The sequence below is a fragment of the Manacus candei genome, unplaced genomic scaffold (genome assembly GCF_025592945.1).
Source record: "Manacus candei isolate 608988 ecotype Guabito, Panama unplaced genomic scaffold, ASM2559294v1 h1tg000044l, whole genome shotgun sequence".
In the NCBI taxonomy this organism is placed as follows: Eukaryota; Metazoa; Chordata; class Aves; order Passeriformes; family Pipridae; genus Manacus; species Manacus candei.
This window is the reverse complement of record NW_026138092.1, coordinates 3,136,660-3,162,977: the sequence shown is the minus strand read 5'-3', so window position 1 is coordinate 3,162,977 and position 26,318 is coordinate 3,136,660. Positions and strand designations below refer to the sequence as shown.

General features: G+C 56.5%; 2 protein-coding genes across 3 annotated transcripts; both read left to right on the top strand.

Annotated features, from left to right (window-relative positions):
• Positions 1-2,774: 2,774 nt before the first annotated feature.
• Positions 2,775-12,311, top strand: LOC127474806 (elastin-like). Its single transcript, XM_051796114.1, has 6 exons — positions 2,775-2,846; positions 3,617-4,050; positions 4,330-4,403; positions 5,321-5,424; positions 5,591-5,968; positions 11,892-12,311. Exons 1-6 carry the CDS (start codon positions 2,775-2,777, stop codon positions 12,114-12,116), a joined length of 1,287 nt encoding a protein of 428 aa, XP_051652074.1. The 3' UTR covers positions 12,117-12,311.
• Positions 6,595-10,337, top strand: LOC127474762 (uncharacterized). 2 transcript variants are annotated; one of them, XM_051795986.1, is made up of 2 exons: positions 6,595-7,398; positions 9,765-10,337. In XM_051795986.1, the coding sequence occupies exons 1-2, from the start codon at positions 7,025-7,027 to the stop codon at positions 10,063-10,065; spliced, it is 675 nt and encodes a 224-aa protein (XP_051651946.1). In that variant the 5' UTR covers positions 6,595-7,024; the 3' UTR covers positions 10,066-10,337. The 2 variants fall into 2 exon arrangements, with proteins under 2 accessions (XP_051651946.1, XP_051651945.1); XM_051795985.1 differs by lacking the exon at positions 9,765-10,337 and adding an exon at positions 7,791-8,363 and having other exon boundaries at positions 6,596-7,398.
• Positions 12,312-26,318: the final 14,007 nt, after the last annotated feature.

Genomic DNA, 26,318 nt, shown 5'->3' with positions numbered 1-26,318 from the left:
CCTTTCTCCCGCCCCCCTGGCATCCCCGGGGCAGGGATCCCTAAAAGTCCGGCGGGCAGCTTGCGGCTGCGCCGGCCGGCTTGGCGCTGGGCGGACCTCCCTGTAAGCAGGGCTGGGTCCTTTGCTTCGCTTGGCGTTGGCCTTTTGCCATCGCGCTCCTGTGGCTGCCCGGAGAGAGGGGCAACCGCCCTGTAAGGAGGGCGAGAGTGCCCGCCTCCGCGCCCGAGGGGGGAAACGGAGCTCTCCCGACCCCCAGCCCGCCCGCCCTGTAAGCAGGGCAGGGCTTTTTCCCTTGGCACCTTTGGTGCCTGCTGGCGGCCCCTGGCCAGAGTGACCCCCCGTAGTCGGGGCGTGTCACAGCCTGTGTCCCTTGCCCCTCAGCGCGCTGAGGCCCTTCTGGCCCGTGCGCAGCCCGGGGCCACTAACGGGCTTCGCTCCGTCCTCGGGATCAAGGGGCAAGCCCGAGGCTCTCCTCTCCTGCCCGGCGGCAGGGCCGGCTCCCCACGGCTCGGCGCACAGAGCTTGCTCCCTCTTCTGGGACGTTCCCCCTTTGTGTCTTGTCCCGTCGGTGTGAGTGAGTGAGCGAGCGAGCTGGCCCCTCCTGTAGGCCCCGTAGAGATGTAGGCAGCGTAGCTTAGACTTCCCAGGAGGGAAAGAGGGGCTCTGTGCACCAACCCGTGGGGAGCCAGCCCCGCCGCCGAGCAGGAGAGGAGAGCCTCGGGCTCGCCCCCTGTTCCCGAGGACGGAGCGAAGCCCGTCGGTGGCGTCGCGGGCACCGGGGGCCGCCCGTCCCGCTGGCGATGTGCCAGCGTGGGCCTCCCCCCGTCCTCGGGGCTGGGGCCCTGTCCCCGGCGGCCTTAGGCCGCGAGGCCGTTGTTGGGAGTGCCGGGCCTCGGGGGGGGCGGCCCCCTAAGTGGGGCTTTGTGCGTCCCCCCTGCTCGGCGGGCGGTTGGAGGGACCCCCTGTAATCAGGCGGGTGTCCCGCGGGGTCCCCCGGCCTCTCACGGGCGTGGGGCTGGGCGTGTGCCCTCCCTGCCCTCGGGGCCCAGCTCAGGGCCTTAGGCCACGAGCCCCGGTGCCTGGCCCTTGAGTCAGGTACTTGATGCCGTGGGGGAAGGCCGAGCTCCGTGGCTCCCTGGGCGTGGACCCGCCTGTAAGCAGGGTCCGGGTCTGGGAGCCTTTGCGCTCCCTCAGCTGGCAGCCTGTGCGGGGCGACCGCCCCGTTAGCGGGGAGCGGGTCAGGTGCCCCCCGAAGCGGAGAGAAGGAGCCTCCGTAGGCCTTTGGGCCCAGGGCCCCCCTGTAAGTCGGGGCCAGTGCCCTGGTGTCCCAGGCCCTTTGTGGTCCAGGCAGCGGCCGGGAGCCCCCTGTAAGCAGGGCGGCAGCCTCTTTGGCCGCTGCTTCGCCTGCCCAGCTGCCTTTGCCCAGAGGGCCCGGCTCCCCGCAGCCCGGGGGGGACTGCGCCGCGCGTCGCGGTGGTGAGTCCGAGTGAAGCTTGGAGAGTTTTGTGGGGGGAAGTGGGGGGGCCTGTGGGTGGGCGGGGAGGGGCTTGGAGATGTGCCTCCGGGGGCGTGGGGTGCGGGTTGCCTCGGTACGGAGGAGCTGGTGTTTCTCGGGCCCACCTGCCTCCTCCCGCCCTGGCAGAAGCCGTCGGAGAAGAGAGCGGAAGAGGCGTCGCGCGGGACGGCAGCGCCGGCGCGGGAAGACGCCGCGGTGAGAGCGGCTGAAGTTGGGGGGTGGTGTGGAGGTGGGGGGGTCCTGCGAGTGGGCGGGCGGGTGGTGGCTGGGGCAGCTGCCCCTGGGTCCTGCTTTCCTTCGGTGCGAGGACTCGGAGCTTCCGAGTCCGAGCTGCGTCCTCCTGCCTTGGCAGGAGCCCTGCGAGAAGAAAGCAGAGCCGTGGAGCGGGACGGCGAGGCAAGAGCCAGGAAGAAGAGCGTCGGCTTCGCGGTCAAGAGGGGGCGGGAGAAAGGCCCTCTGGGCAAAGGCCCCTCCCTGGCATCCCCGGGGCAGGGATCCCTAAAAGTCCGGCGGGCAGCTTGCGGCTGCGCCGGCCGGCTTGGCGCTGGGCGGACCTCCCTGTAAGCAGGGCTGGGTCCTTTGCTTCGCTTGGCGTTGGCCTTTTGCCATCGCGCTCCTGTGGCTGCCCGGAGAGAGGGGCAACCGCCCTGTAAGGAGGGCGAGAGTGCCCGCCTCCGTGCCCGAGGGGGGAAACGGAGCTCTCCCGACCCCCAGCCCGCCCGCCCTGTAAGCAGGGCAGGGCTTTTTCCCTTGGCACCTTTGGTGCCTGCTGGCGGCCCCTGGCCAGAGTGACCCCCCGTAGTCGGGGCGTGTCACAGCCTGTGTCCCTTGCCCCTCAGCGCGCTGAGGCCCTTCTGGCCCGTGCGCAGCCCGGGGCCACTAACGGGCTTCGCTCCGTCCTCGGGATCAAGGGGCGAGCCCGAGGCTCTCCTCTCCTGCCCGGCGGCAGGGCCGGCTCCCCACGGCTCGGCGCACAGAGCTTGCTCCCTCTTCTGGGACGTTCCCCCTTTGTGTCTTGTCCCGTCGGTGTGAGTGAGTGAGCGAGCGAGCTGGCCCCTCCTGTAGGCCCCGTAGAGATGTAGGCAGCGTAGCTTAGACTTCCCAGGAGGGAAAGAGGGGCTCTGTGCACCAACCCGTGGGGAGCCAGCCCCGCCGCCGAGCAGGAGAGGAGAGCCTCGGGCTCGCCCCCTGTTCCCGAGGACGGAGCGAAGCCCGTCGGTGGCGTCGCGGGCACCGGGGGCCGCCCGTCCCGCTGGCGATGTGCCAGCGTGGGCCTCCCCCCGTCCTCGGGGCTGGGGCCCTGTCCCCGGCGGCCTTAGGCCGCGAGGCCGTTGTTGGGAGTGCCGGGCCTCGGGGGGGGCGGCCCCCTAAGTGGGGCTTTGTGCGTCCCCCCTGCTCGGCGGGCGGTTGGAGGGACCCCCTGTAATCAGGCGGGTGTCCCGCGGGGTCCCCCGGCCTCTCACGGGCGTGGGGCTGGGCGTGTGCCCTCCCTGCCCTCGGGGCCCAGCTCAGGGCCTTAGGCCACGAGCCCCGGTGCCTGGCCCTTGAGTCAGGTACTTGATGCCGTGGGGGAAGGCCGAGCTCCGTGGCTCCCTGGGCGTGGACCCGCCTGTAAGCAGGGTCCGGGTCTGGGAGCCTTTGCGCTCCCTCAGCTGGCAGCCTGTGCGGGGCGACCGCCCCGTTAGCGGGGAGCGGGTCAGGTGCCCCCCGAAGCGGAGAGAAGGAGCCTCCGTAGGCCTTTGGGCCCAGGGCCCCCCTGTAAGTCGGGGCCAGTGCCCTGGTGTCCCAGGCCCTTTGTGGTCCAGGCAGCGGCCGGGAGCCCCCTGTAAGCAGGGCGGCAGCCTCTTTGGCCGCTGCTTCGCCTGCCCAGCTGCCTTTGCCCAGAGGGCCCGGCTCCCCGCAGCCCGGGGGGGACTGCGCCGCGCGTCGCGGTGGTGAGTCCGAGTGAAGCTTGGAGAGTTTTGTGGGGGGAAGTGGGGGGGCCTGTGGGTGGGCGGGGAGGGGCTTGGAGATGTGCCTCCGGGGGCGTGGGGTGCGGGTTGCCTCGGTACGGAGGAGCTGGTGTTTCTCGGGCCCACCTGCCTCCTCCCGCCCTGGCAGAAGCCGTCGGAGAAGAGAGCGGAAGAGGCGTCGCGCGGGACGGCAGCGCCGGCGCGGGAAGACGCCGCGGTGAGAGCGGCTGAAGTTGGGGGGTGGTGTGGAGGTGGGGGGGTCCTGCGAGTGGGCGGGCGGGTGGTGGCTGGGGCAGCTGCCCCTGGGTCCTGCTTTCCTTCGGTGCGAGGACTCGGAGCTTCCGAGTCCGAGCTGCGTCCTCCTGCCTTGGCAGGAGCCCTGCGAGAAGAAAGCAGAGCCGTGGAGCGGGACGGCGAGGCAAGAGCCAGGAAGAAGAGCGTCGGCTTCGCGGTCAAGAGGGGGCGGGAGAAAGGCCCTCTGGGCAAAGGCCCCTCCCTGGCATCCCCGGGGCAGGGATCCCTAAAAGTCCGGCGGGCAGCTTGCGGCTGCGCCGGCCGGCTTGGCGCTGGGCGGACCTCCCTGTAAGCAGGGCTGGGTCCTTTGCTTCGCTTGGCGTTGGCCTTTTGCCATCGCGCTCCTGTGGCTGCCCGGAGAGAGGGGCAACCGCCCTGTAAGGAGGGCGAGAGTGCCCGCCTCCGCGCCCGAGGGGGGAAACGGAGCTCTCCCGACCCCCAGCCCGCCCGCCCTGTAAGCAGGGCAGGGCTTTTTCCCTTGGCACCTTTGGTGCCTGCTGGCGGCCCCTGGCCAGAGTGACCCCCCGTAGTCGGGGCGTGTCACAGCCTGTGTCCCTTGCCCCTCAGCGCGCTGAGGCCCTTCTGGCCCGTGCGCAGCCCGGGGCCACTAACGGGCTTCGCTCCGTCCTCGGGATCAAGGGGCAAGCCCGAGGCTCTCCTCTCCTGCCCGGCGGCAGGGCCGGCTCCCCACGGCTCGGCGCACAGAGCTTGCTCCCTCTTCTGGGACGTTCCCCCTTTGTGTCTTGTCCCGTCGGTGTGAGTGAGTGAGCGAGCGAGCTGGCCCCTCCTGTAGGCCCCGTAGAGATGTAGGCAGCGTAGCTTAGACTTCCCAGGAGGGAAAGAGGGGCTCTGTGCACCAACCCGTGGGGAGCCAGCCCCGCCGCCGAGCAGGAGAGGAGAGCCTCGGGCTCGCCCCCTGTTCCCGAGGACGGAGCGAAGCCCGTCGGTGGCGTCGCGGGCACCGGGGGCCGCCCGTCCCGCTGGCGATGTGCCAGCGTGGGCCTCCCCCCGTCCTCGGGGCTGGGGCCCTGTCCCCGGCGGCCTTAGGCCGCGAGGCCGTTGTTGGGAGTGCCGGGCCTCGGGGGGGGCGGCCCCCTAAGTGGGGCTTTGTGCGTCCCCCCTGCTCGGCGGGCGGTTGGAGGGACCCCCTGTAATCAGGCGGGTGTCCCGCGGGGTCCCCCGGCCTCTCACGGGCGTGGGGCTGGGCGTGTGCCCTCCCTGCCCTCGGGGCCCAGCTCAGGGCCTTAGGCCACGAGCCCCGGTGCCTGGCCCTTGAGTCAGGTACTTGATGCCGTGGGGGAAGGCCGAGCTCCGTGGCTCCCTGGGCGTGGACCCGCCTGTAAGCAGGGTCCGGGTCTGGGAGCCTTTGCGCTCCCTCAGCTGGCAGCCTGTGCGGGGCGACCGCCCCGTTAGCGGGGAGCGGGTCAGGTGCCCCCCGAAGCGGAGAGAAGGAGCCTCCGTAGGCCTTTGGGCCCAGGGCCCCCCTGTAAGTCGGGGCCAGTGCCCTGGTGTCCCAGGCCCTTTGTGGTCCAGGCAGCGGCCGGGAGCCCCCTGTAAGCAGGGCGGCAGCCTCTTTGGCCGCTGCTTCGCCTGCCCAGCTGCCTTTGCCCAGAGGGCCCGGCTCCCCGCAGCCCGGGGGGGACTGCGCCGCGCGTCGCGGTGGTGAGTCCGAGTGAAGCTTGGAGAGTTTTGTGGGGGGAAGTGGGGGGGCCTGTGGGTGGGCGGGGAGGGGCTTGGAGATGTGCCTCCGGGGGCGTGGGGTGCGGGTTGCCTCGGTACGGAGGAGCTGGTGTTTCTCGGGCCCACCTGCCTCCTCCCGCCCTGGCAGAAGCCGTCGGAGAAGAGAGCGGAAGAGGCGTCGCGCGGGACGGCAGCGCCGGCGCGGGAAGACGCCGCGGTGAGAGCGGCTGAAGTTGGGGGGTGGTGTGGAGGTGGGGGGGTCCTGCGAGTGGGCGGGCGGGTGGTGGCTGGGGCAGCTGCCCCTGGGTCCTGCTTTCCTTCGGTGCGAGGACTCGGAGCTTCCGAGTCCGAGCTGCGTCCTCCTGCCTTGGCAGGAGCCCTGCGAGAAGAAAGCAGAGCCGTGGAGCGGGACGGCGAGGCAAGAGCCAGGAAGAAGAGCGTCGGCTTCGCGGTCAAGAGGGGGCGGGAGAAAGGCCCTCTGGGCAAAGGCCCCTCCCTGGCATCCCCGGGGCAGGGATCCCTAAAAGTCCGGCGGGCAGCTTGCGGCTGCGCCGGCCGGCTTGGCGCTGGGCGGACCTCCCTGTAAGCAGGGCTGGGTCCTTTGCTTCGCTTGGCGTTGGCCTTTTGCCATCGCGCTCCTGTGGCTGCCCGGAGAGAGGGGCAACCGCCCTGTAAGGAGGGCGAGAGTGCCCGCCTCCGCGCCCGAGGGGGGAAACGGAGCTCTCCCGACCCCCAGCCCGCCCGCCCTGTAAGCAGGGCAGGGCTTTTTCCCTTGGCACCTTTGGTGCCTGCTGGCGGCCCCTGGCCAGAGTGACCCCCCGTAGTCGGGGCGTGTCACAGCCTGTGTCCCTTGCCCCTCAGCGCGCTGAGGCCCTTCTGGCCCGTGCGCAGCCCGGGGCCACTAACGGGCTTCGCTCCGTCCTCGGGATCAAGGGGCAAGCCCGAGGCTCTCCTCTCCTGCCCGGCGGCAGGGCCGGCTCCCCACGGCTCGGCGCACAGAGCTTGCTCCCTCTTCTGGGACGTTCCCCCTTTGTGTCTTGTCCCGTCGGTGTGAGTGAGTGAGCGAGCGAGCTGGCCCCTCCTGTAGGCCCCGTAGAGATGTAGGCAGCGTAGCTTAGACTTCCCAGGAGGGAAAGAGGGGCTCTGTGCACCAACCCGTGGGGAGCCAGCCCCGCCGCCGAGCAGGAGAGGAGAGCCTCGGGCTCGCCCCCTGTTCCCGAGGACGGAGCGAAGCCCGTCGGTGGCGTCGCGGGCACCGGGGGCCGCCCGTCCCGCTGGCGATGTGCCAGCGTGGGCCTCCCCCCGTCCTCGGGGCTGGGGCCCTGTCCCCGGCGGCCTTAGGCCGCGAGGCCGTTGTTGGGAGTGCCGGGCCTCGGGGGGGGCGGCCCCCTAAGTGGGGCTTTGTGCGTCCCCCCTGCTCGGCGGGCGGTTGGAGGGACCCCCTGTAATCAGGCGGGTGTCCCGCGGGGTCCCCCGGCCTCTCACGGGCGTGGGGCTGGGCGTGTGCCCTCCCTGCCCTCGGGGCCCAGCTCAGGGCCTTAGGCCACGAGCCCCGGTGCCTGGCCCTTGAGTCAGGTACTTGATGCCGTGGGGGAAGGCCGAGCTCCGTGGCTCCCTGGGCGTGGACCCGCCTGTAAGCAGGGTCCGGGTCTGGGAGCCTTTGCGCTCCCTCAGCTGGCAGCCTGTGCGGGGCGACCGCCCCGTTAGCGGGGAGCGGGTCAGGTGCCCCCCGAAGCGGAGAGAAGGAGCCTCCGTAGGCCTTTGGGCCCAGGGCCCCCCTGTAAGTCGGGGCCAGTGCCCTGGTGTCCCAGGCCCTTTGTGGTCCAGGCAGCGGCCGGGAGCCCCCTGTAAGCAGGGCGGCAGCCTCTTTGGCCGCTGCTTCGCCTGCCCAGCTGCCTTTGCCCAGAGGGCCCGGCTCCCCGCAGCCCGGGGGGGACTGCGCCGCGCGTCGCGGTGGTGAGTCCGAGTGAAGCTTGGAGAGTTTTGTGGGGGGAAGTGGGGGGGCCTGTGGGTGGGCGGGGAGGGGCTTGGAGATGTGCCTCCGGGGGCGTGGGGTGCGGGTTGCCTCGGTACGGAGGAGCTGGTGTTTCTCGGGCCCACCTGCCTCCTCCCGCCCTGGCAGAAGCCGTCGGAGAAGAGAGCGGAAGAGGCGTCGCGCGGGACGGCAGCGCCGGCGCGGGAAGACGCCGCGGTGAGAGCGGCTGAAGTTGGGGGGTGGTGTGGAGGTGGGGGGGTCCTGCGAGTGGGCGGGCGGGTGGTGGCTGGGGCAGCTGCCCCTGGGTCCTGCTTTCCTTCGGTGCGAGGACTCGGAGCTTCCGAGTCCGAGCTGCGTCCTCCTGCCTTGGCAGGAGCCCTGCGAGAAGAAAGCAGAGCCGTGGAGCGGGACGGCGAGGCAAGAGCCAGGAAGAAGAGCGTCGGCTTCGCGGTCAAGAGGGGGCGGGAGAAAGGCCCTCTGGGCAAAGGCCCCTCCCTGGCATCCCCGGGGCAGGGATCCCTAAAAGTCCGGCGGGCAGCTTGCGGCTGCGCCGGCCGGCTTGGCGCTGGGCGGACCTCCCTGTAAGCAGGGCTGGGTCCTTTGCTTCGCTTGGCGTTGGCCTTTTGCCATCGCGCTCCTGTGGCTGCCCGGAGAGAGGGGCAACCGCCCTGTAAGGAGGGCGAGAGTGCCCGCCTCCGCGCCCGAGGGGGGAAACGGAGCTCTCCCGACCCCCAGCCCGCCCGCCCTGTAAGCAGGGCAGGGCTTTTTCCCTTGGCACCTTTGGTGCCTGCTGGCGGCCCCTGGCCAGAGTGACCCCCCGTAGTCGGGGCGTGTCACAGCCTGTGTCCCTTGCCCCTCAGCGCGCTGAGGCCCTTCTGGCCCGTGCGCAGCCCGGGGCCACTAACGGGCTTCGCTCCGTCCTCGGGATCAAGGGGCAAGCCCGAGGCTCTCCTCTCCTGCCCGGCGGCAGGGCCGGCTCCCCACGGCTCGGCGCACAGAGCTTGCTCCCTCTTCTGGGACGTTCCCCCTTTGTGTCTTGTCCCGTCGGTGTGAGTGAGTGAGCGAGCGAGCTGGCCCCTCCTGTAGGCCCCGTAGAGATGTAGGCAGCGTAGCTTAGACTTCCCAGGAGGGAAAGAGGGGCTCTGTGCACCAACCCGTGGGGAGCCAGCCCCGCCGCCGAGCAGGAGAGGAGAGCCTCGGGCTCGCCCCCTGTTCCCGAGGACGGAGCGAAGCCCGTCGGTGGCGTCGCGGGCACCGGGGGCCGCCCGTCCCGCTGGCGATGTGCCAGCGTGGGCCTCCCCCCGTCCTCGGGGCTGGGGCCCTGTCCCCGGCGGCCTTAGGCCGCGAGGCCGTTGTTGGGAGTGCCGGGCCTCGGGGGGGGCGGCCCCCTAAGTGGGGCTTTGTGCGTCCCCCCTGCTCGGCGGGCGGTTGGAGGGACCCCCTGTAATCAGGCGGGTGTCCCGCGGGGTCCCCCGGCCTCTCACGGGCGTGGGGCTGGGCGTGTGCCCTCCCTGCCCTCGGGGCCCAGCTCAGGGCCTTAGGCCACGAGCCCCGGTGCCTGGCCCTTGAGTCAGGTACTTGATGCCGTGGGGGAAGGCCGAGCTCCGTGGCTCCCTGGGCGTGGACCCGCCTGTAAGCAGGGTCCGGGTCTGGGAGCCTTTGCGCTCCCTCAGCTGGCAGCCTGTGCGGGGCGACCGCCCCGTTAGCGGGGAGCGGGTCAGGTGCCCCCCGAAGCGGAGAGAAGGAGCCTCCGTAGGCCTTTGGGCCCAGGGCCCCCCTGTAAGTCGGGGCCAGTGCCCTGGTGTCCCAGGCCCTTTGTGGTCCAGGCAGCGGCCGGGAGCCCCCTGTAAGCAGGGCGGCAGCCTCTTTGGCCGCTGCTTCGCCTGCCCAGCTGCCTTTGCCCAGAGGGCCCGGCTCCCTGCAGCCCGGGGGGGACTGCGCCGCGCGTCGCGGTGGTGAGTCCGAGTGAAGCTTGGAGAGTTTTGTGGGGGGAAGTGGGGGGGCCTGTGGGTGGGCGGGGAGGGGCTTGGAGATGTGCCTCCGGGGGCGTGGGGTGCGGGTTGCCTCGGTACGGAGGAGCTGGTGTTTCTCGGGCCCACCTGCCTCCTCCCGCCCTGGCAGAAGCCGTCGGAGAAGAGAGCGGAAGAGGCGTCGCGCGGGACGGCAGCGCCGGCGCGGGAAGACGCCGCGGTGAGAGCGGCTGAAGTTGGGGGGTGGTGTGGAGGTGGGGGGGTCCTGCGAGTGGGCGGGCGGGTGGTGGCTGGGGCAGCTGCCCCTGGGTCCTGCTTTCCTTCGGTGCGAGGACTCGGAGCTTCCGAGTCCGAGCTGCGTCCTCCTGCCTTGGCAGGAGCCCTGCGAGAAGAAAGCAGAGCCGTGGAGCGGGACGGCGAGGCAAGAGCCAGGAAGAAGAGCGTCGGCTTCGCGGTCAAGAGGGGGCGGGAGAAAGGCCCTCTGGGCAAAGGCCCCTCCCTGGCATCCCCGGGGCAGGGATCCCTAAAAGTCCGGCGGGCAGCTTGCGGCTGCGCCGGCCGGCTTGGCGCTGGGCGGACCTCCCTGTAAGCAGGGCTGGGTCCTTTGCTTCGCTTGGCGTTGGCCTTTTGCCATCGCGCTCCTGTGGCTGCCCGGAGAGAGGGGCAACCGCCCTGTAAGGAGGGCGAGAGTGCCCGCCTCCGCGCCCGAGGGGGGAAACGGAGCTCTCCCGACCCCCAGCCCGCCCGCCCTGTAAGCAGGGCAGGGCTTTTTCCCTTGGCACCTTTGGTGCCTGCTGGCGGCCCCTGGCCAGAGTGACCCCCCGTAGTCGGGGCGTGTCACAGCCTGTGTCCCTTGCCCCTCAGCGCGCTGAGGCCCTTCTGGCCCGTGCGCAGCCCGGGGCCACTAACGGGCTTCGCTCCGTCCTCGGGATCAAGGGGCAAGCCCGAGGCTCTCCTCTCCTGCCCGGCGGCAGGGCCGGCTCCCCACGGCTCGGCGCACAGAGCTTGCTCCCTCTTCTGGGACGTTCCCCCTTTGTGTCTTGTCCCGTCGGTGTGAGTGAGTGAGCGAGCGAGCTGGCCCCTCCTGTAGGCCCCGTAGAGATGTAGGCAGCGTAGCTTAGACTTCCCAGGAGGGAAAGAGGGGCTCTGTGCACCAACCCGTGGGGAGCCAGCCCCGCCGCCGAGCAGGAGAGGAGAGCCTCGGGCTCGCCCCCTGTTCCCGAGGACGGAGCGAAGCCCGTCGGTGGCGTCGCGGGCACCGGGGGCCGCCCGTCCCGCTGGCGATGTGCCAGCGTGGGCCTCCCCCCGTCCTCGGGGCTGGGGCCCTGTCCCCGGCGGCCTTAGGCCGCGAGGCCGTTGTTGGGAGTGCCGGGCCTCGGGGGGGGCGGCCCCCTAAGTGGGGCTTTGTGCGTCCCCCCTGCTCGGCGGGCGGTTGGAGGGACCCCCTGTAATCAGGCGGGTGTCCCGCGGGGTCCCCCGGCCTCTCACGGGCGTGGGGCTGGGCGTGTGCCCTCCCTGCCCTCGGGGCCCAGCTCAGGGCCTTAGGCCACGAGCCCCGGTGCCTGGCCCTTGAGTCAGGTACTTGATGCCGTGGGGGAAGGCCGAGCTCCGTGGCTCCCTGGGCGTGGACCCGCCTGTAAGCAGGGTCCGGGTCTGGGAGCCTTTGCGCTCCCTCAGCTGGCAGCCTGTGCGGGGCGACCGCCCCGTTAGCGGGGAGCGGGTCAGGTGCCCCCCGAAGCGGAGAGAAGGAGCCTCCGTAGGCCTTTGGGCCCAGGGCCCCCCTGTAAGTCGGGGCCAGTGCCCTGGTGTCCCAGGCCCTTTGTGGTCCAGGCAGCGGCCGGGAGCCCCCTGTAAGCAGGGCGGCAGCCTCTTTGGCCGCTGCTTCGCCTGCCCAGCTGCCTTTGCCCAGAGGGCCCGGCTCCCCGCAGCCCGGGGGGGACTGCGCCGCGCGTCGCGGTGGTGAGTCCGAGTGAAGCTTGGAGAGTTTTGTGGGGGGAAGTGGGGGGGCCTGTGGGTGGGCGGGGAGGGGCTTGGAGATGTGCCTCCGGGGGCGTGGGGTGCGGGTTGCCTCGGTACGGAGGAGCTGGTGTTTCTCGGGCCCACCTGCCTCCTCCCGCCCTGGCAGAAGCCGTCGGAGAAGAGAGCGGAAGAGGCGTCGCGCGGGACGGCAGCGCCGGCGCGGGAAGACGCCGCGGTGAGAGCGGCTGAAGTTGGGGGGTGGTGTGGAGGTGGGGGGGTCCTGCGAGTGGGCGGGCGGGTGGTGGCTGGGGCAGCTGCCCCTGGGTCCTGCTTTCCTTCGGTGCGAGGACTCGGAGCTTCCGAGTCCGAGCTGCGTCCTCCTGCCTTGGCAGGAGCCCTGCGAGAAGAAAGCAGAGCCGTGGAGCGGGACGGCGAGGCAAGAGCCAGGAAGAAGAGCGTCGGCTTCGCGGTCAAGAGGGGGCGGGAGAAAGGCCCTCTGGGCAAAGGCCCCTCCCTGGCATCCCCGGGGCAGGGATCCCTAAAAGTCCGGCGGGCAGCTTGCGGCTGCGCCGGCCGGCTTGGCGCTGGGCGGACCTCCCTGTAAGCAGGGCTGGGTCCTTTGCTTCGCTTGGCGTTGGCCTTTTGCCATCGCGCTCCTGTGGCTGCCCGGAGAGAGGGGCAACCGCCCTGTAAGGAGGGCGAGAGTGCCCGCCTCCGCGCCCGAGGGGGGAAACGGAGCTCTCCCGACCCCCAGCCCGCCCGCCCTGTAAGCAGGGCAGGGCTTTTTCCCTTGGCACCTTTGGTGCCTGCTGGCGGCCCCTGGCCAGAGTGACCCCCCGTAGTCGGGGCGTGTCACAGCCTGTGTCCCTTGCCCCTCAGCGCGCTGAGGCCCTTCTGGCCCGTGCGCAGCCCGGGGCCACTAACGGGCTTCGCTCCGTCCTCGGGATCAAGGGGCAAGCCCGAGGCTCTCCTCTCCTGCCCGGCGGCAGGGCCGGCTCCCCACGGCTCGGCGCACAGAGCTTGCTCCCTCTTCTGGGACGTTCCCCCTTTGTGTCTTGTCCCGTCGGTGTGAGTGAGTGAGCGAGCGAGCTGGCCCCTCCTGTAGGCCCCGTAGAGATGTAGGCAGCGTAGCTTAGACTTCCCAGGAGGGAAAGAGGGGCTCTGTGCACCAACCCGTGGGGAGCCAGCCCCGCCGCCGAGCAGGAGAGGAGAGCCTCGGGCTCGCCCCCTGTTCCCGAGGACGGAGCGAAGCCCGTCGGTGGCGTCGCGGGCACCGGGGGCCGCCCGTCCCGCTGGCGATGTGCCAGCGTGGGCCTCCCCCCGTCCTCGGGGCTGGGGCCCTGTCCCCGGCGGCCTTAGGCCGCGAGGCCGTTGTTGGGAGTGCCGGGCCTCGGGGGGGGCGGCCCCCTAAGTGGGGCTTTGTGCGTCCCCCCTGCTCGGCGGGCGGTTGGAGGGACCCCCTGTAATCAGGCGGGTGTCCCGCGGGGTCCCCCGGCCTCTCACGGGCGTGGGGCTGGGCGTGTGCCCTCCCTGCCCTCGGGGCCCAGCTCAGGGCCTTAGGCCACGAGCCCCGGTGCCTGGCCCTTGAGTCAGGTACTTGATGCCGTGGGGGAAGGCCGAGCTCCGTGGCTCCCTGGGCGTGGACCCGCCTGTAAGCAGGGTCCGGGTCTGGGAGCCTTTGCGCTCCCTCAGCTGGCAGCCTGTGCGGGGCGACCGCCCCGTTAGCGGGGAGCGGGTCAGGTGCCCCCCGAAGCGGAGAGAAGGAGCCTCCGTAGGCCTTTGGGCCCAGGGCCCCCCTGTAAGTCGGGGCCAGTGCCCTGGTGTCCCAGGCCCTTTGTGGTCCAGGCAGCGGCCGGGAGCCCCCTGTAAGCAGGGCGGCAGCCTCTTTGGCCGCTGCTTCGCCTGCCCAGCTGCCTTTGCCCAGAGGGCCCGGCTCCCCGCAGCCCGGGGGGGACTGCGCCGCGCGTCGCGGTGGTGAGTCCGAGTGAAGCTTGGAGAGTTTTGTGGGGGGAAGTGGGGGGGCCTGTGGGTGGGCGGGGAGGGGCTTGGAGATGTGCCTCCGGGGGCGTGGGGTGCGGGTTGCCTCGGTACGGAGGAGCTGGTGTTTCTCGGGCCCACCTGCCTCCTCCCGCCCTGGCAGAAGCCGTCGGAGAAGAGAGCGGAAGAGGCGTCGCGCGGGACGGCAGCGCCGGCGCGGGAAGACGCCGCGGTGAGAGCGGCTGAAGTTGGGGGGTGGTGTGGAGGTGGGGGGGTCCTGCGAGTGGGCGGGCGGGTGGTGGCTGGGGCAGCTGCCCCTGGGTCCTGCTTTCCTTCGGTGCGAGGACTCGGAGCTTCCGAGTCCGAGCTGCGTCCTTCTGTTTTAAAGCACATAAAAGTTATCTGTCTATCTATCTATCTATGTGTTTATATATCTATGTATTTATCTGTCTATATATCTACATATAGGTATAGATAGATATTGATATATATAGATAGATATAGATGTAGGTATCGGGATAGATAGATATAAATATAGATTATATATAGATATAGATGATTTATATATGAATGAGACCTCCAGAATATATTTGTTTCTTTCAGTTTTCACTAACAGCTCTTGGCAAACAATAAAAAAGTTATAGCCAGCAAAAATACAGAGAGACACTTGGAAGTTAGAGCCCACTAAACACAGTAGCAATTACATTCATAGCAAGATTGCTTTCTGTTCAGGAAAACTTACTCAGCCAGCCACAGGAAAAAAGAAAGGAAGAGACAGACATTCAGCCTGCCTTTATTTTAAGTGCTCCTATCTTGTGAGTTTACACTAAAGATCTGTAGTCTTGAAAGCCTGTTCTGCAGAGGCTCACAACACATTACCACAGAAATCACCTCTGGCAGTGGAAACTTAAATGCCACTTAATTGCATAAATACAGGCAAAACTCAAGGCATCTGCATGCTGCAGCAGGGGTAACTTAAAATAATATATCCACAAATTTCTCAATTGCTGTGGTAACAACTGATAACCAGCATTAATGCATAACACAGTAAAGCAATTATATACATTTATATTTATCCCCTCTCTACGAAGAACCACAAATGTTGTTTTTTCAAAATGTTTTACTGCCGGGTATGACACTTGACTAGACATTGGTGTGATGAGATAAACTACTTAATTGGGGCTTTAGCATACTAGCAACTTATTTATCACAGTATTTTGCATTCCGTGACTAGGAAATCATGAAAGATTATCTTTCCCAAAGACATTGAAAATGGCATCTCCTTTCCACTTGCTTTCCTCTGAGTCGCTTCTGAATATCCTATTTACCTTTTGCAATTTCCTTGTTTTTCTCTGTGTCCAGTCTCCAAGGGGAAGACTATCTTGGAGTTGTTCTCCCAGGTTAAATACATTGCCTCCTCTAGCAAGATGAAAGCCTCTACTTATCTAAAGGGATTTGAGGCTGTATTAACTTGTGCTTTTTCTCCCTCTGCAGGACACTGCCCTCAAGAAGGCAACTGCACTCAGGAGGCATTGGGAGTTTACTGCTTGAAAGGTTTATGGTGTGGGTCACACTGGAAAAAAAAAAAGAAAAGAAGAGTTTCACTTGGATTTCCAGTGATTCTTACAGGCTCTGGTTGCATCCCACTTTCCAGATGTGTATGCTTCCACTTCTCTTATTAAAAACATTATATGAGCTACAAAGTAGTTGTGTCTCCCAGTTTCTTGTTCTACACCCAAGAGAATGAGGCATCTTGTTACTGCTGCACACAGGTTGTGCTCCAGTTCACTCAGACTAAAAAAATGATCACAATAGAGAAACAGCAGCCGGGCAGAGCCAAGGGCAATGTCTACTGTTACCTGGGCTCGAGGATGAGGAAGGGGAAAGGAAAAGTTAAAAAGAGGCTCAGCATTGAATCTCTTCAGCCTGACAAAATAGTCTGAAACACACTGCTTCCTTCCTGCATGTTTGTGGAGAGTGTTGATCCAGTCGTGAGCCAGTTTGACACAACTGGGAATGTGCTGATTTACAAACTCAAAGCGCTTGTAACATTTCACTGGTGTTCAATATACATTTATGCAATTTCTGCTTTGTGGTTACCAAAAGTACCAAGTTTTATTCACACTTCCTTTTCAGTTGGAAAGGAGAAAGAGTAGATGGTGACATTTCTTCAGTATTTAGCAAGAATTTGGTGTTTTAATACTGCATGCATTTCATAATGAATATCACTAGGATCACCTTGATAGAGCTACAGCTGTCAGTGGGTGAGGCAATTACTAAATGAGGGCATTCAATACTCTTGAATAAAGACTCTGCTATAAACTGTCATATTTATGAGTACTAGAGAGAATATATTTTGTAGTAAAATATGATTTATTATACTTATGCAGATTTGGAAATTGCTGAACAGCTGGGCAGACAGTTACAGGGCTGTGTATGTGAGTATCTGCTTGTGCTTTATCTTCTGCAGGAATAGAAGAATTCCTGCACCATCCGTTTGCAGAGATGGATTCTACCACTTGGAGAACATAATAACCTTCCCTTAGGTACACTCATCAAGAGTCTGTTCAGCAGTCACCTTAAAAACCCACATCTGAAACCCATCTCTGCACACTTACCACTTTTTTCCTCTCCACAAATATTTCTCACTCCTGAATTCTTAACAGTGATGAGTTTTATGCCTTTCTGAGGAGTGAGACACAGACTATTTTGTGAGAGCAGGAGTGACAGCAGATTATTTTGTTGGCTTCAACATGTTTTCCCAATGCTTGACTCTTACTGACAGTCATTGTCTTCCACACTTTCATCCCACTGGTAGGCTTTCTATGCCTCAGGATAATCTTTGAATCAAAGAGCCTGATCTTCTGATGTGCTGATCTCCCACCATTCCACTTGGCTTCAGTTGGCATTGTGAGTGCTCAGCACTACTGTAAATTATTCTCCAAGTGTGTAACTGGTAGCCTGTGTTCTTTGTAAGCACTGGCTTGCTCGAGCTGATCTGCTGCTTTAGGAGCTTTGAACTTTCTTAGGTCACTGAATCACAGTTAACTTCCTACTGGAGTTCATGAGTTTGTATGGGAAAAATCTTTGTCGTGTGAGAAACAAAGGGAAAGGATATCCCGGCTTTGAGTTCCTGTGTGTTTTACCCTTTTCTTCCCGTTTCTCCCCTGTTAACCCCTAAGTTAGTGACCTGGAGGGTAAAGGCAAACTAGACAAAACACAGAAGAAGAAAAACATTTTGGTTTAAACTCTGTTTGTGTGATGCACTGCTCACTAGTGCATCACTAGTACAGGTTTACTGAATTTTAATTCAGAGGACTAATTGGAGTTGTAATCTTCATCCTACGTTTTCCTAACATTATTTTCCTGATTTGTCCTGCTAGGCAAATCATCACCACATATGACCTGTAACCTAAGGCTGACAAAGACACTTTCTAAATCATATTGGCTTTAATTTGTTACTTCTTATATGAACAAAAGTCAATGACATTTTGCAGTGGATAGACCTAACACATCAACAGTGTCTCTGCAGTTCTGTGGTCACATTGTTTTCAGCTTATTTAACCTCACCATCTCTAGGTCTACGCTTCCTGAGCCAGATATGCAAGATTCACAGGAAAGCTACCAACTTGTTTTAAGAAATCCCTTCTTTGCCATATAAAACACAGAACTTATGCCTCTACTCAGACTGGCAACTGGGTGCTGGCTGCAGCTGTCTGTGCTTGTTCCTAGAGGAACAAGCATATCCTGGAAATTCACTGGAAATTCATTCAATAGAAATTTATTGCAGCAACACGTACTAAGGGATAAAACGGATCTTACCAAATGTCCAAAGATGATGCTGATGAGAGCAGAAGGGCCCTCCGGAATAATAACTTTATGGAGGATTTTTTGAATGCTGTGAATTCAGCATGAGGAGAAATAATAGTCAGTACAGCTTACCACAACATCCTTCTGGGACACACAAGAGATTTCACCAAAATTGACCCAGAACAGACCAACTTGCTGGTCTCTGGAGAGATCTTTTTAATATAGCATTAAACCAGCTGCCCAACAGATTCTTTCTTTTGGTGCAACCTGTACACCTAATGGTAGAACCGGCATGGCAAAAATTCTCCCTCCTCTGCGCTTTCAGGGAAGTTGTCAATTAAGAGCACAAAAGGCAAGAATATTCCAGTGCATTCCCAGCCTGCCTAAGGTTCTCATCAGCAAAGGCTGCTCACGAGGTATGCCAGCTAAGCATATTTGTCTGCCTGTCTCACCTATATTCCTTTGTAATCCAGCTCCATTGTTTCTGCAGGAGTCAGTTGTTTTGGCATGGTAAGGAACTGCAGTATTTCAATCACATACAACTAATGGGATTTCACATCCTTTCAATAAGGTGTTACTGAAACTGGGAGACCACAGTGAAATGGCAACTGTCTGTAGCTGTAGAAAAGAGATGCTGGGATGCACAGGAGCTGCAATGACCACCTGCTTAGCATACACTAACATAATTCATCCTCACAACAACTTTGTCCCGCGGCCAAGGTAGGTTAAATGATGTTGCAAACACTGCTCAGAGAGAGAGATGGCACTGCAGTTCTCTATCTGGGACTGCCAGTAAGGACAAACTGTGTGTAGAAGCTGGAGGAAAACAAGCAAGGTTTAATTGCCACCTTATCCTTTGTATTTATCTATCTCACCTGGGAGCAGTGCCTTCTAAAGGAACCAAGATAATTTCAGAATGGAATAAAACCAGCATGGACTCACGTGAATACATAAAAGGTGGGTTGAGGTCCCTACATCATAGAAACATATTAGAAAAAAAGTGCTACATTTCTGCTCCCTCTTAATCCCCCCAAAAATCCTTTATTTGCACTGAAAGGGCTTTCCTTTATAGTGTTATGTGGTCTGTGATTGCCTATTGAAAGAAAAAGCCACAGAACACTCAAGTCTCAATCTAAAATCAATGCATCAGGTACAGTGGCTGTGCTATTTCTTCTTTTCCTTGACTGCTTGTGGTAGTAACGATAAAATAACTTGGCACTTCGTAAGCATTTAATGTCGATAATGTGCTACAAAAACAATTAATTACGCTTCCCCAGGAAAAACATCTGTGCCTTTTGCCACCCACATCTTTCCCTTTTGCAGTCAAGTTTTCAGCTCTGCAGATCTGGGAAACAGTTTGTGTGAAAGAATTTGGGAGAGATTCTCTTACACAGCAGGTAAAACTGGCAGGAAGGGCAAGAAAAAGGTGATTATGTCAACTTTTCCACTTACATTTTGGCTACTGAATTGATCAAAATAGAGTAAGTTAGAGACTACTTTGGTGTATGACTGACTCTGCAGCGAGCTATTGTGGGTGGCTTTGTGGTTAAGAGCAGAATTCAACACTGCAAACACAACCCCAGATGTGCCAGCCCTGAGCAGCACCTGATGCTTTCTCTCTGCAGCAGGAAATGAGGACACTTGGTTAATCTCTCCTAAATTACTCCTTTCTAGAGGGTATTTTCCTTCTGTGTGGTTGAAGGTCCTGTAACATCCTGTGGCTTTCCAGAGTGACATGTGAGGGAGGGAGGTGGTGGCCTTGCTACGCGCAGCAAAATTGTCTTTGCTAAACTTGTACAGTTTCTGAACTTGAATTTGAAGTAAGAGTTTCTCATGGTCTCTATTAGGAAAGTGCTCAGCTGATGGCAATTTCAGCAGAGTTTGATTACCTAAATTAGATTCCAATTGTCCACCTTGGTTTTATAGCATCTACTTTAAATCAAATGTGAAATGTGATACTGAATGGGGGCCCCGCAGTAACCCACAAATGGGGATTGATTTGAAATATGTAAATCTAATAAAGGAAAGAAGAAGCCAATACATACAAAGAGAGCCTGTGAAGGAAAGGAAAGAAGAGCCTGACTGGAGAAAGTGACACAACTGTTTATGCCAAATCCCCAGATTAATTCTAACTGGAGCTGGGAGACAATGGTTTGCACAGAATTAAGGCCCAGAGCCACAGAGATTGTTGTCTGATTCTGGTTGTAGTAAATAAGTGAGATGCCTAAATACCTCTGAAAACCTGGTCCTTAAAATGCTTAAGTGTGTACAGCTGTTACAGGATTTGTAAACCTCCAATAATTACTAAATAAGTGAACGGGCAGAACATGAGAAATACATTGGCTTTGGCAAAACAGCTGCAAAGCAGAAGCTCTGACTATGATTCCCCAGGAAAGGGTGGGGCAGTTTATTTGCTAGTAAACGCTTTTCAAGCAGGTGGATCTCTGTGGCTCATCAGCTGTAACCCAGGTGAGGGAGCTGCCATCTAATCCGACAGCTTTTCACTCAGGGTTTGCACTGAGGAGGGAGCAAGTTGGGAAGCAAGAGCAAGCTGAGGAAGTGTGGAAGGAGTAGGATGTGCTCACTAAGGTTGGTTCTCAAATGAAGCTGGGTTGATGTGGTGTTAGTAGTAGTGGTTTTTTCTCTAAACATTGCGTGTGCAGTGTTGGCTTTCTAATATTAACACATTTCAGAATATCTTTGCCCGTGTGTGCTTTGCTGTCTCTCAAGCAGGCCATGATGTCTGCATGTTCAGGACAGTGAATGTGTGCTGTATTCCTTTCTTTTCTTTAGAGTAATTTTGTCCTTTGTATTAGAAACCCTTTCTCTTTGTTTTAAATCATTGAGTTAATGTGGACCTTGAGGTGTTTTGAGGATTAGCTTAACTATTTTTACCATGCTTGCTTTGAAGATGTAGAGTACTACTGAAATGCTAAGATTTAAATATGGATTGTGAAGAAAGTGCTGCTGAATGAGTTTTTAGAGGCAGCACGTTAGGTAACATTGTGTTTGTTATTTAAAGGTAAAATGAAATCCATGGGGAACTGCCAAGTATGAGTAGTAGAGAAAACTTTTAAAGACTGTGGAAAATAATACATCTCTGTTTGTTTTATGGATGCTTAAAAACCTTTAGGGCTCAATATAGATTAGAACATGTAAGGGATTGTGATGGAAACAGCAGTCAAAGCCCATCATTTGGCCTGGGACTATCCTGTCTTGCTATGGATGACAGATATAATTGACACTTTATAGTTTTTGTTGTTTTAAGTTTTGATCCATGTACACAAAACCAATAGAACAAAAAAAAATCATTACTATGTGCACAACAGCCCAGAAGACAAAGAAATACAAATGGACAGGTCTTAGATGGAAGGATTGTAATTTTTCCTCTGAATGAAATGCTATTTTTTAGAACGATATGGTGCAGATATGAATGGGTTAAGGTATTCTGCCAAACGTATTGTCAGAGTTCCAGAAAAAAAATCACAGTTTAGTTCCAGTTTTCTTCAGAGGGACTACAAGTATACAGACTGTGGTGGTGTATTCTCTGCAGTAGGCATAAAATCCATCCAGCAAATTTTCTTCCATTAATAAGTCATTGTAATGGAAACTTAATATTATATATGCATAAGGATTGACGTGTTTCTAGTTTTTTTCCTCTTTAAACAGTGACCATTTCAAAGTCTGCCTGAAAAATGGTATTAATGACTCTCTTGCAGAATGTGCAATAAACATTTAGAGGGTTTTCTCTGTTAGCATCTTTTGAAGGCACATTTCAGAAGGTTAAAAACGTCAAGTATGAAATTCCTTCTGACTCGAGCGGGTTTTTGTTTGTTTGTTTTCTCCCCCGAGAACTGAGAATATTTTGGACTAATCCAAAATGAGTTTTTGTGTTCCCCAAGCAAACTGCAATATCAATTATTTGCGTAGCCTTAGTCTTACAGTGTATCATCTGCTATTGTGTGTCCTCAGGAAGACAGTACTCCTGATGTGCTGGCACTTTTCCAAACAGCCAAAGTGATAGCTTGTATCAGTTTGATTCTGTGATTTACTACATTAATATAAAGAAACAGCAAATCTGTTTTCTATTTGTTTCAGCAAGAACCTTTGTCTCACATAACAGTATTTTACTGCACTTCATCTGACACAGAATAATCCTTGTAATACATTCTGAGTAGGATGCTGGAAGGATGTTTTAAAAGGGAAAAATATGTTCTCAAGGGGACCAGCACTTCTAAAGAGAATGAAAGGCCAATGACTAGTTGTTCAGGATTTCTCTTGCCTTTTACCTTTCTCAAGAGATTTTACAAATATATTTCACAGAATACAGTTATCAGCACTGTGAAGCACAGAATGCCTGTACCCTGCCAAAAATGGTGCAGAAAATATCAATATTAAGATGTATTTTCTATTCTGGAGGGCTCCCTAAATCATGAAATGGAGTAGAAAATCTAAATTCTTGATTCACTGCAGGCCTAGGCATAATTTAAGCACTATTTTTGCTGATTAGCTAGAGAAACAGATGCATCATGTGAGAGTGTGCTGGGTTTCGAGAACTTGTAACTGCAGAAAGAGTATTGCTGCATGAGAACATCCAGGGATGGCTAACAGTGGGTAGAGAGCATTGTACTGGCTGGCAAAGCCAGGACAATCTTATACAGCATGGAAATATTGTGCACTTGGTAAGCTAATCTTGGGTCTTTATGGTATGTTTGATGTTTTTCCTACAAATAGAGGGTTCAGACTCCCCTTGGATCTCACTGCAAAGTGTGTTTGAAGTTATGAGTCAACACAGGTGCTCTGACTGGCTGTGCTCTGCATCTGGGGGGCAGGTGCACCCTTCATGAGGCTTTAGCATGACCACCTTTAGGCTGGAAAAGGCGGTCAAGTTTGTAAGTCCTTTTTATGTACGGCCAAGAAACTTATTCAGATACTGGTTGAAACAGGTTGGTCTGTGGCCTGCAGCAGTGGCAGGAGGGTCCCATCATGGGAGACGGGCAGCAGTGTAATTGTGGGGTTTGGGTTGGGTTTTTTTTCCCCCAGGGTCTTGCTTGGCAGTGATTACCTTGGTGTTTGAGTGTTTCTCAAATATTAAGTGACCTGTACGCAACATGCATTGCTTTGCCAGCTGGAGCCAACAGTAAAAGGTCCTATTGGAAGCAATTGGAGGAGAAGAACAACATTTTAAGCCTCCCTGATGTGTGTGGGTGACTTTTACACCCATCCTAGTTTAGCTTTTCAGAGTAAAGCAGGTAATCCTCAACCTTGCTTGTTAATTCAAAGAAGTCTGCAGAAACACCTGCCCACCTTAATGTGGTACAAAGAAGCACAGTAGATGTGAAGAGGGTGTGAATTTTGGTTTCTGCTATTCCTTTGCTTATTCTGATGCAAGCTATTTTTATTACTTTCCAGCACCAGAGTGATGATCAGCATTGTACCATTAAATTTGTGCAGGAGAATTTTAGCTGTCTGTGTTCACATTAGTATATTTAGGTAAGACTTAGCCATGTATGCAGTGACAGCACAGTTTGTAGACTTATTTGTACAAATATTTGTGTTCTAGTACATGTGAAAAAAATAACACTTTGAGACTCCTAGGGTGAAGAACCTTGAGAGTTAAATGTATGTTATTTTATGACAAGACTGAGAAAGGGTTTCACAAAAATAAAAAATTTCCTAGACTGTACAAGGAAGAAGAAACTGTTTAATAGGGGCAGTCAGGAGTCAGCCTTGTTTGATTTTTAAGGTGAGAGACTTCACTATACAGGCAGATGTTACAGGTGTACTTCCATATGGAATGCAATGCAATTGTTTGTAATCCTGGGTGTGAAGTACTCTATAAATTGCTTTAGTGATGGATAGTCCTAAGCTAAAAAGAAGGTGTTAAGGTAGAAGTCAAATCAAGTTGGCAGTAGCTGTTATAAACATATTGGCCTCAGGGAACCCTCACCAACGGATGGTTACCTTCACTGGTCTCCACTGGTATCCCTGCCAGACATGGCCAAGTTCAGCATGTGGGATGGAGAATGCCCACATGTAAGAGTACCCTAAGGCAAGGGTTGTTCACGTGCTCTCTTTAAAGGTCTGAATCCTTTTCCCTAGCAGAGGTGCTGGAGCTGGCCATTGTGCAGGGAGTAGGCAGCAATATCTCTCTTTTCCCATGTTTTTAATGAAACAAATTTTTACAAAAAGGGTTATGAGTATCTACCCTTGTCAGAGTGTGACTATAGCAAGTTCTGGTATGGGATCTCCACAGACATGGCTTATGAAGTTTTTTAGCAAGCTAAAGGCTTTGTTTCAGCTGAGGGTGAGGGGAGTAAGTACAACAGAGGCATGTTGATTTATGCAATAATAACTGTCCCCTTCCACCTTCATTCAGGAGACTAACATCAGTCAATTCAAGGCTGCTCAACCTCTCATAATAACAGGGAAACAAGTAACTGATATAAAATATCATGAAATTTAGTAGTAGGAGAAGAGAAAGTGTTAGGATTCTGTCTGAGGCTTTGCTTTTGGGTGAGGTTCACTTGATTACTGAGAAGTGTAAGAGCTATAATAGGTGAAGGCAGTCATCTTTCCAAAGAAATAAATTCTGTGAAAACCTCCCTATGCGGTTCTGAGCGTTAAGCTTGGGGAAAGGAAATCTGGAATTAACTCAATTAGTTATATAAGCCTGCATGGCTATTCTTTTCCTGCAGGGAGTATACTATAAATGGAGTCAATCCAGAATGGCTCCAAGGCTTTTTTTGGTTTGTTTTGCTTTTGTCAGCTTGTAAGGGTCACCTGTGAACTCATAGCTCCAGAGAGCAATCACGTGGAGGGTCCCTGGCAAGCAAGGGAAGACACAAATCATGGATCTGAAAATGCTCATCAGTGACAGCCTGTTTCTGATCTGTTCCTTGAGGCGACAGGAATCTTGAACTGATTCAAAGTTTCACTCCTCTGGGTGTGTGAGGAACAGCAATGGGGGAAACAGAGAGAGGGTATTTTTCTCAAAATCCTTCCCAGGAGGATGACAAAAAGATAATTAGTTCCAAAGAACAACAGTTCCAATGAGGTAATTCCCTCTTCTCCAAGGGATTACCTATATGTACGTTATGAACTGCTACCACAGCAGGACTGTGAGTGATATTGGGTATGAAGTCCAAATTGCACAATAGATCAACTTAGTGGAATTTTGCAAAATTAAATGGAAAACATATGGAGACAATATGAATGTCTCCCTAGTGTGAGGAGCCAGACTAGAGCATTATAAAGGGGTGGTTCCTCCTTCCTGCTCATCTTGCATCATGTTTGGCTGGTCACAGGCAATAGTATTGCCATGATTTGTATCCCACAGTTCTGCAGAAAAGGCAGTCATTCTTCAGAAACTGAAGGATCCAACTTGAAGCATGACTCTGACCATTGAAAGCTTATTTATCTTAAGGACATGCTTTTTTCTGTGGTTTATCTCCTAATAACTCTGAATACTTTAGTGGAAAACATCATCTGTTTCTACTGGGAAATTCAGACAGACAAGCCCACTTTATTACTTCATTCCAACAAGAAATACTAGGTTGGCTTTTGGTCCATATCCAACATGCTCTAGGATGCCCAATATCTATTATTCCTTTATTCTTCCTCTTGAGACTAATTTGAAAGTAAGACAAGACAGGCCCAGTGATCCTGCTCACCCCAGTGCATCCTAAACAGTTTTTGCTTTGTGATATTCTAACTATATAACATGATGTGGTCCATACCATTGAATGTCAACAATTTTTTAGCTTCATTTCATGGTTTTTTAAAATAAAAATAAATCAGTTGGGCCATGGGTAGCCCAGGAGCACAAATGCAATGCCTGATTCAATTTATTATCTAGATTTGTGGAACTATTGGAAAATCTAAAAATACATAATGTTGGGTTAAATTGGGCTGAGTTCAGGTGTTCTGTGCTATCAGAATGCTGCACTTGAGACCAGGGGAAAGGAAAGGAGAGCAACAAGGTTACAGAGGGCAAGTCAGAAAGCTCTGACTCGGAAAAGTAATTCAATCTTCTCACCTGGAGAGTCACTGTTAAGTACAAGTCATGAATTGCACTGTGGGTAGTTCTGAATAGCATTTAAGAACTGTAGTGAGCTGTTGTACCCAACCAAATACCATGAAGGGGAATGGAGGTCAGTGTATGTGCTTGGGTGCCTTTTGAATTTGTCACTTTGAAGTGTACATTCCCTGAATGCTGCTGCATGCACACTACCGAGCCAGAGCCTTCAGTGAGAATTGGAGGGCTTGATGCTAACAAGTTTATCCTGCAATGTTATTTCATGTTTCATTACCTTTGCTGAAATCTTGACCAAAATGTACTATGTTTTGTTTTCAATGGCAGTGGTGTGCCTTTGAACCCCCAGGAGGAAGGCCATGGCTGTAGGAATTTGGGTTTGAGCACTCTGTTTAAAAGCACAGCACAACCCCATCACAAACAATCTGCCTTGGGTGTCGTTAATGCCAGACTGTAGTGTTGCTCTTGTACTCTGTTATTGCTAGAGTGCTCTTCAACTAAAAGTTCTGTTTATTATACTTTTGGGCAGGTTTGTTCTCTCTTACTTCCCAAAACAAACCAACCTGAGTGTTCACTGTATAAATTCTCACTTCATTGGGTAACTAAGACATTGAAGTCTGTGAGACAAATACCATAAGATAATTTTGAGGGCTAATGTGAGGAATTTCAAATGTGTTCACAGCCACAGAAAAGAAGCCAATGACATGAGGACTTCATATACATACACCCACAGACATACATGTGTGGTGCAAACTCGGGCACATGTACCCACACTAATTATGTTGTAGCTCATTTAAGAAGCTCAACTCTTTTGGACCTTTCTCTTCTCCTGGGTTGCAGTGCCCATGTAGGAATGTCTGATGTGAAATTTGCCAGTCCAAGGCAGAGAAAGAAAACCCTTCTGGCTTGTTGTGACATGCAGATAGAAATATTTCTGTTACGTGGTTCTCATCTGTATTTCAAATGCCAAGATATTTTCAATTAAAAAGAATAAAAGGTTTATAGCATCTTGTCTTCTGTAGTTCTCTTAGTGTCTGCAGAACAATACTGGTTGCAGTGTTGTGTAAATGCAGATGTTGTGCTTTTAGAGCTTTGTTTAGTGTGTCCTCTGGGTACTGTGTTGCACCACACAGACATTGCAGCCTGGTCA

Excerpts from the sequence above, each read along its gene's own strand:
- LOC127474806 (XM_051796114.1), top strand. The coding sequence starts at position 2,775 with ATGTGCCAGCGTGGGCCTCCCCCCGTCCTCGGGGCTGGGGCCCTGTCC. Across the intron at positions 5,425-5,590 it reads CTGCGCCGCGCGTCGCGGTG|AAGCCGTCGGAGAAGAGAGC; the intron begins GTGAGTCCGAGT and ends CCGCCCTGGCAG. Across the intron at positions 5,969-11,891 it reads CGGGGCAGGGATCCCTAAAA|TCCGGCGGGCAGCTTGCGGC; the intron begins GTCCGGCGGGCA and ends GATCCCTAAAAG.
- LOC127474762 (XM_051795986.1), top strand. The coding sequence starts at position 7,025 with ATGCCGTGGGGGAAGGCCGAGCTCCGTGGCTCCCTGGGCGTGGACCCG. Across the intron at positions 7,399-9,764 it reads CTGCGCCGCGCGTCGCGGTG|GAGCCCTGCGAGAAGAAAGC; the intron begins GTGAGTCCGAGT and ends CTGCCTTGGCAG.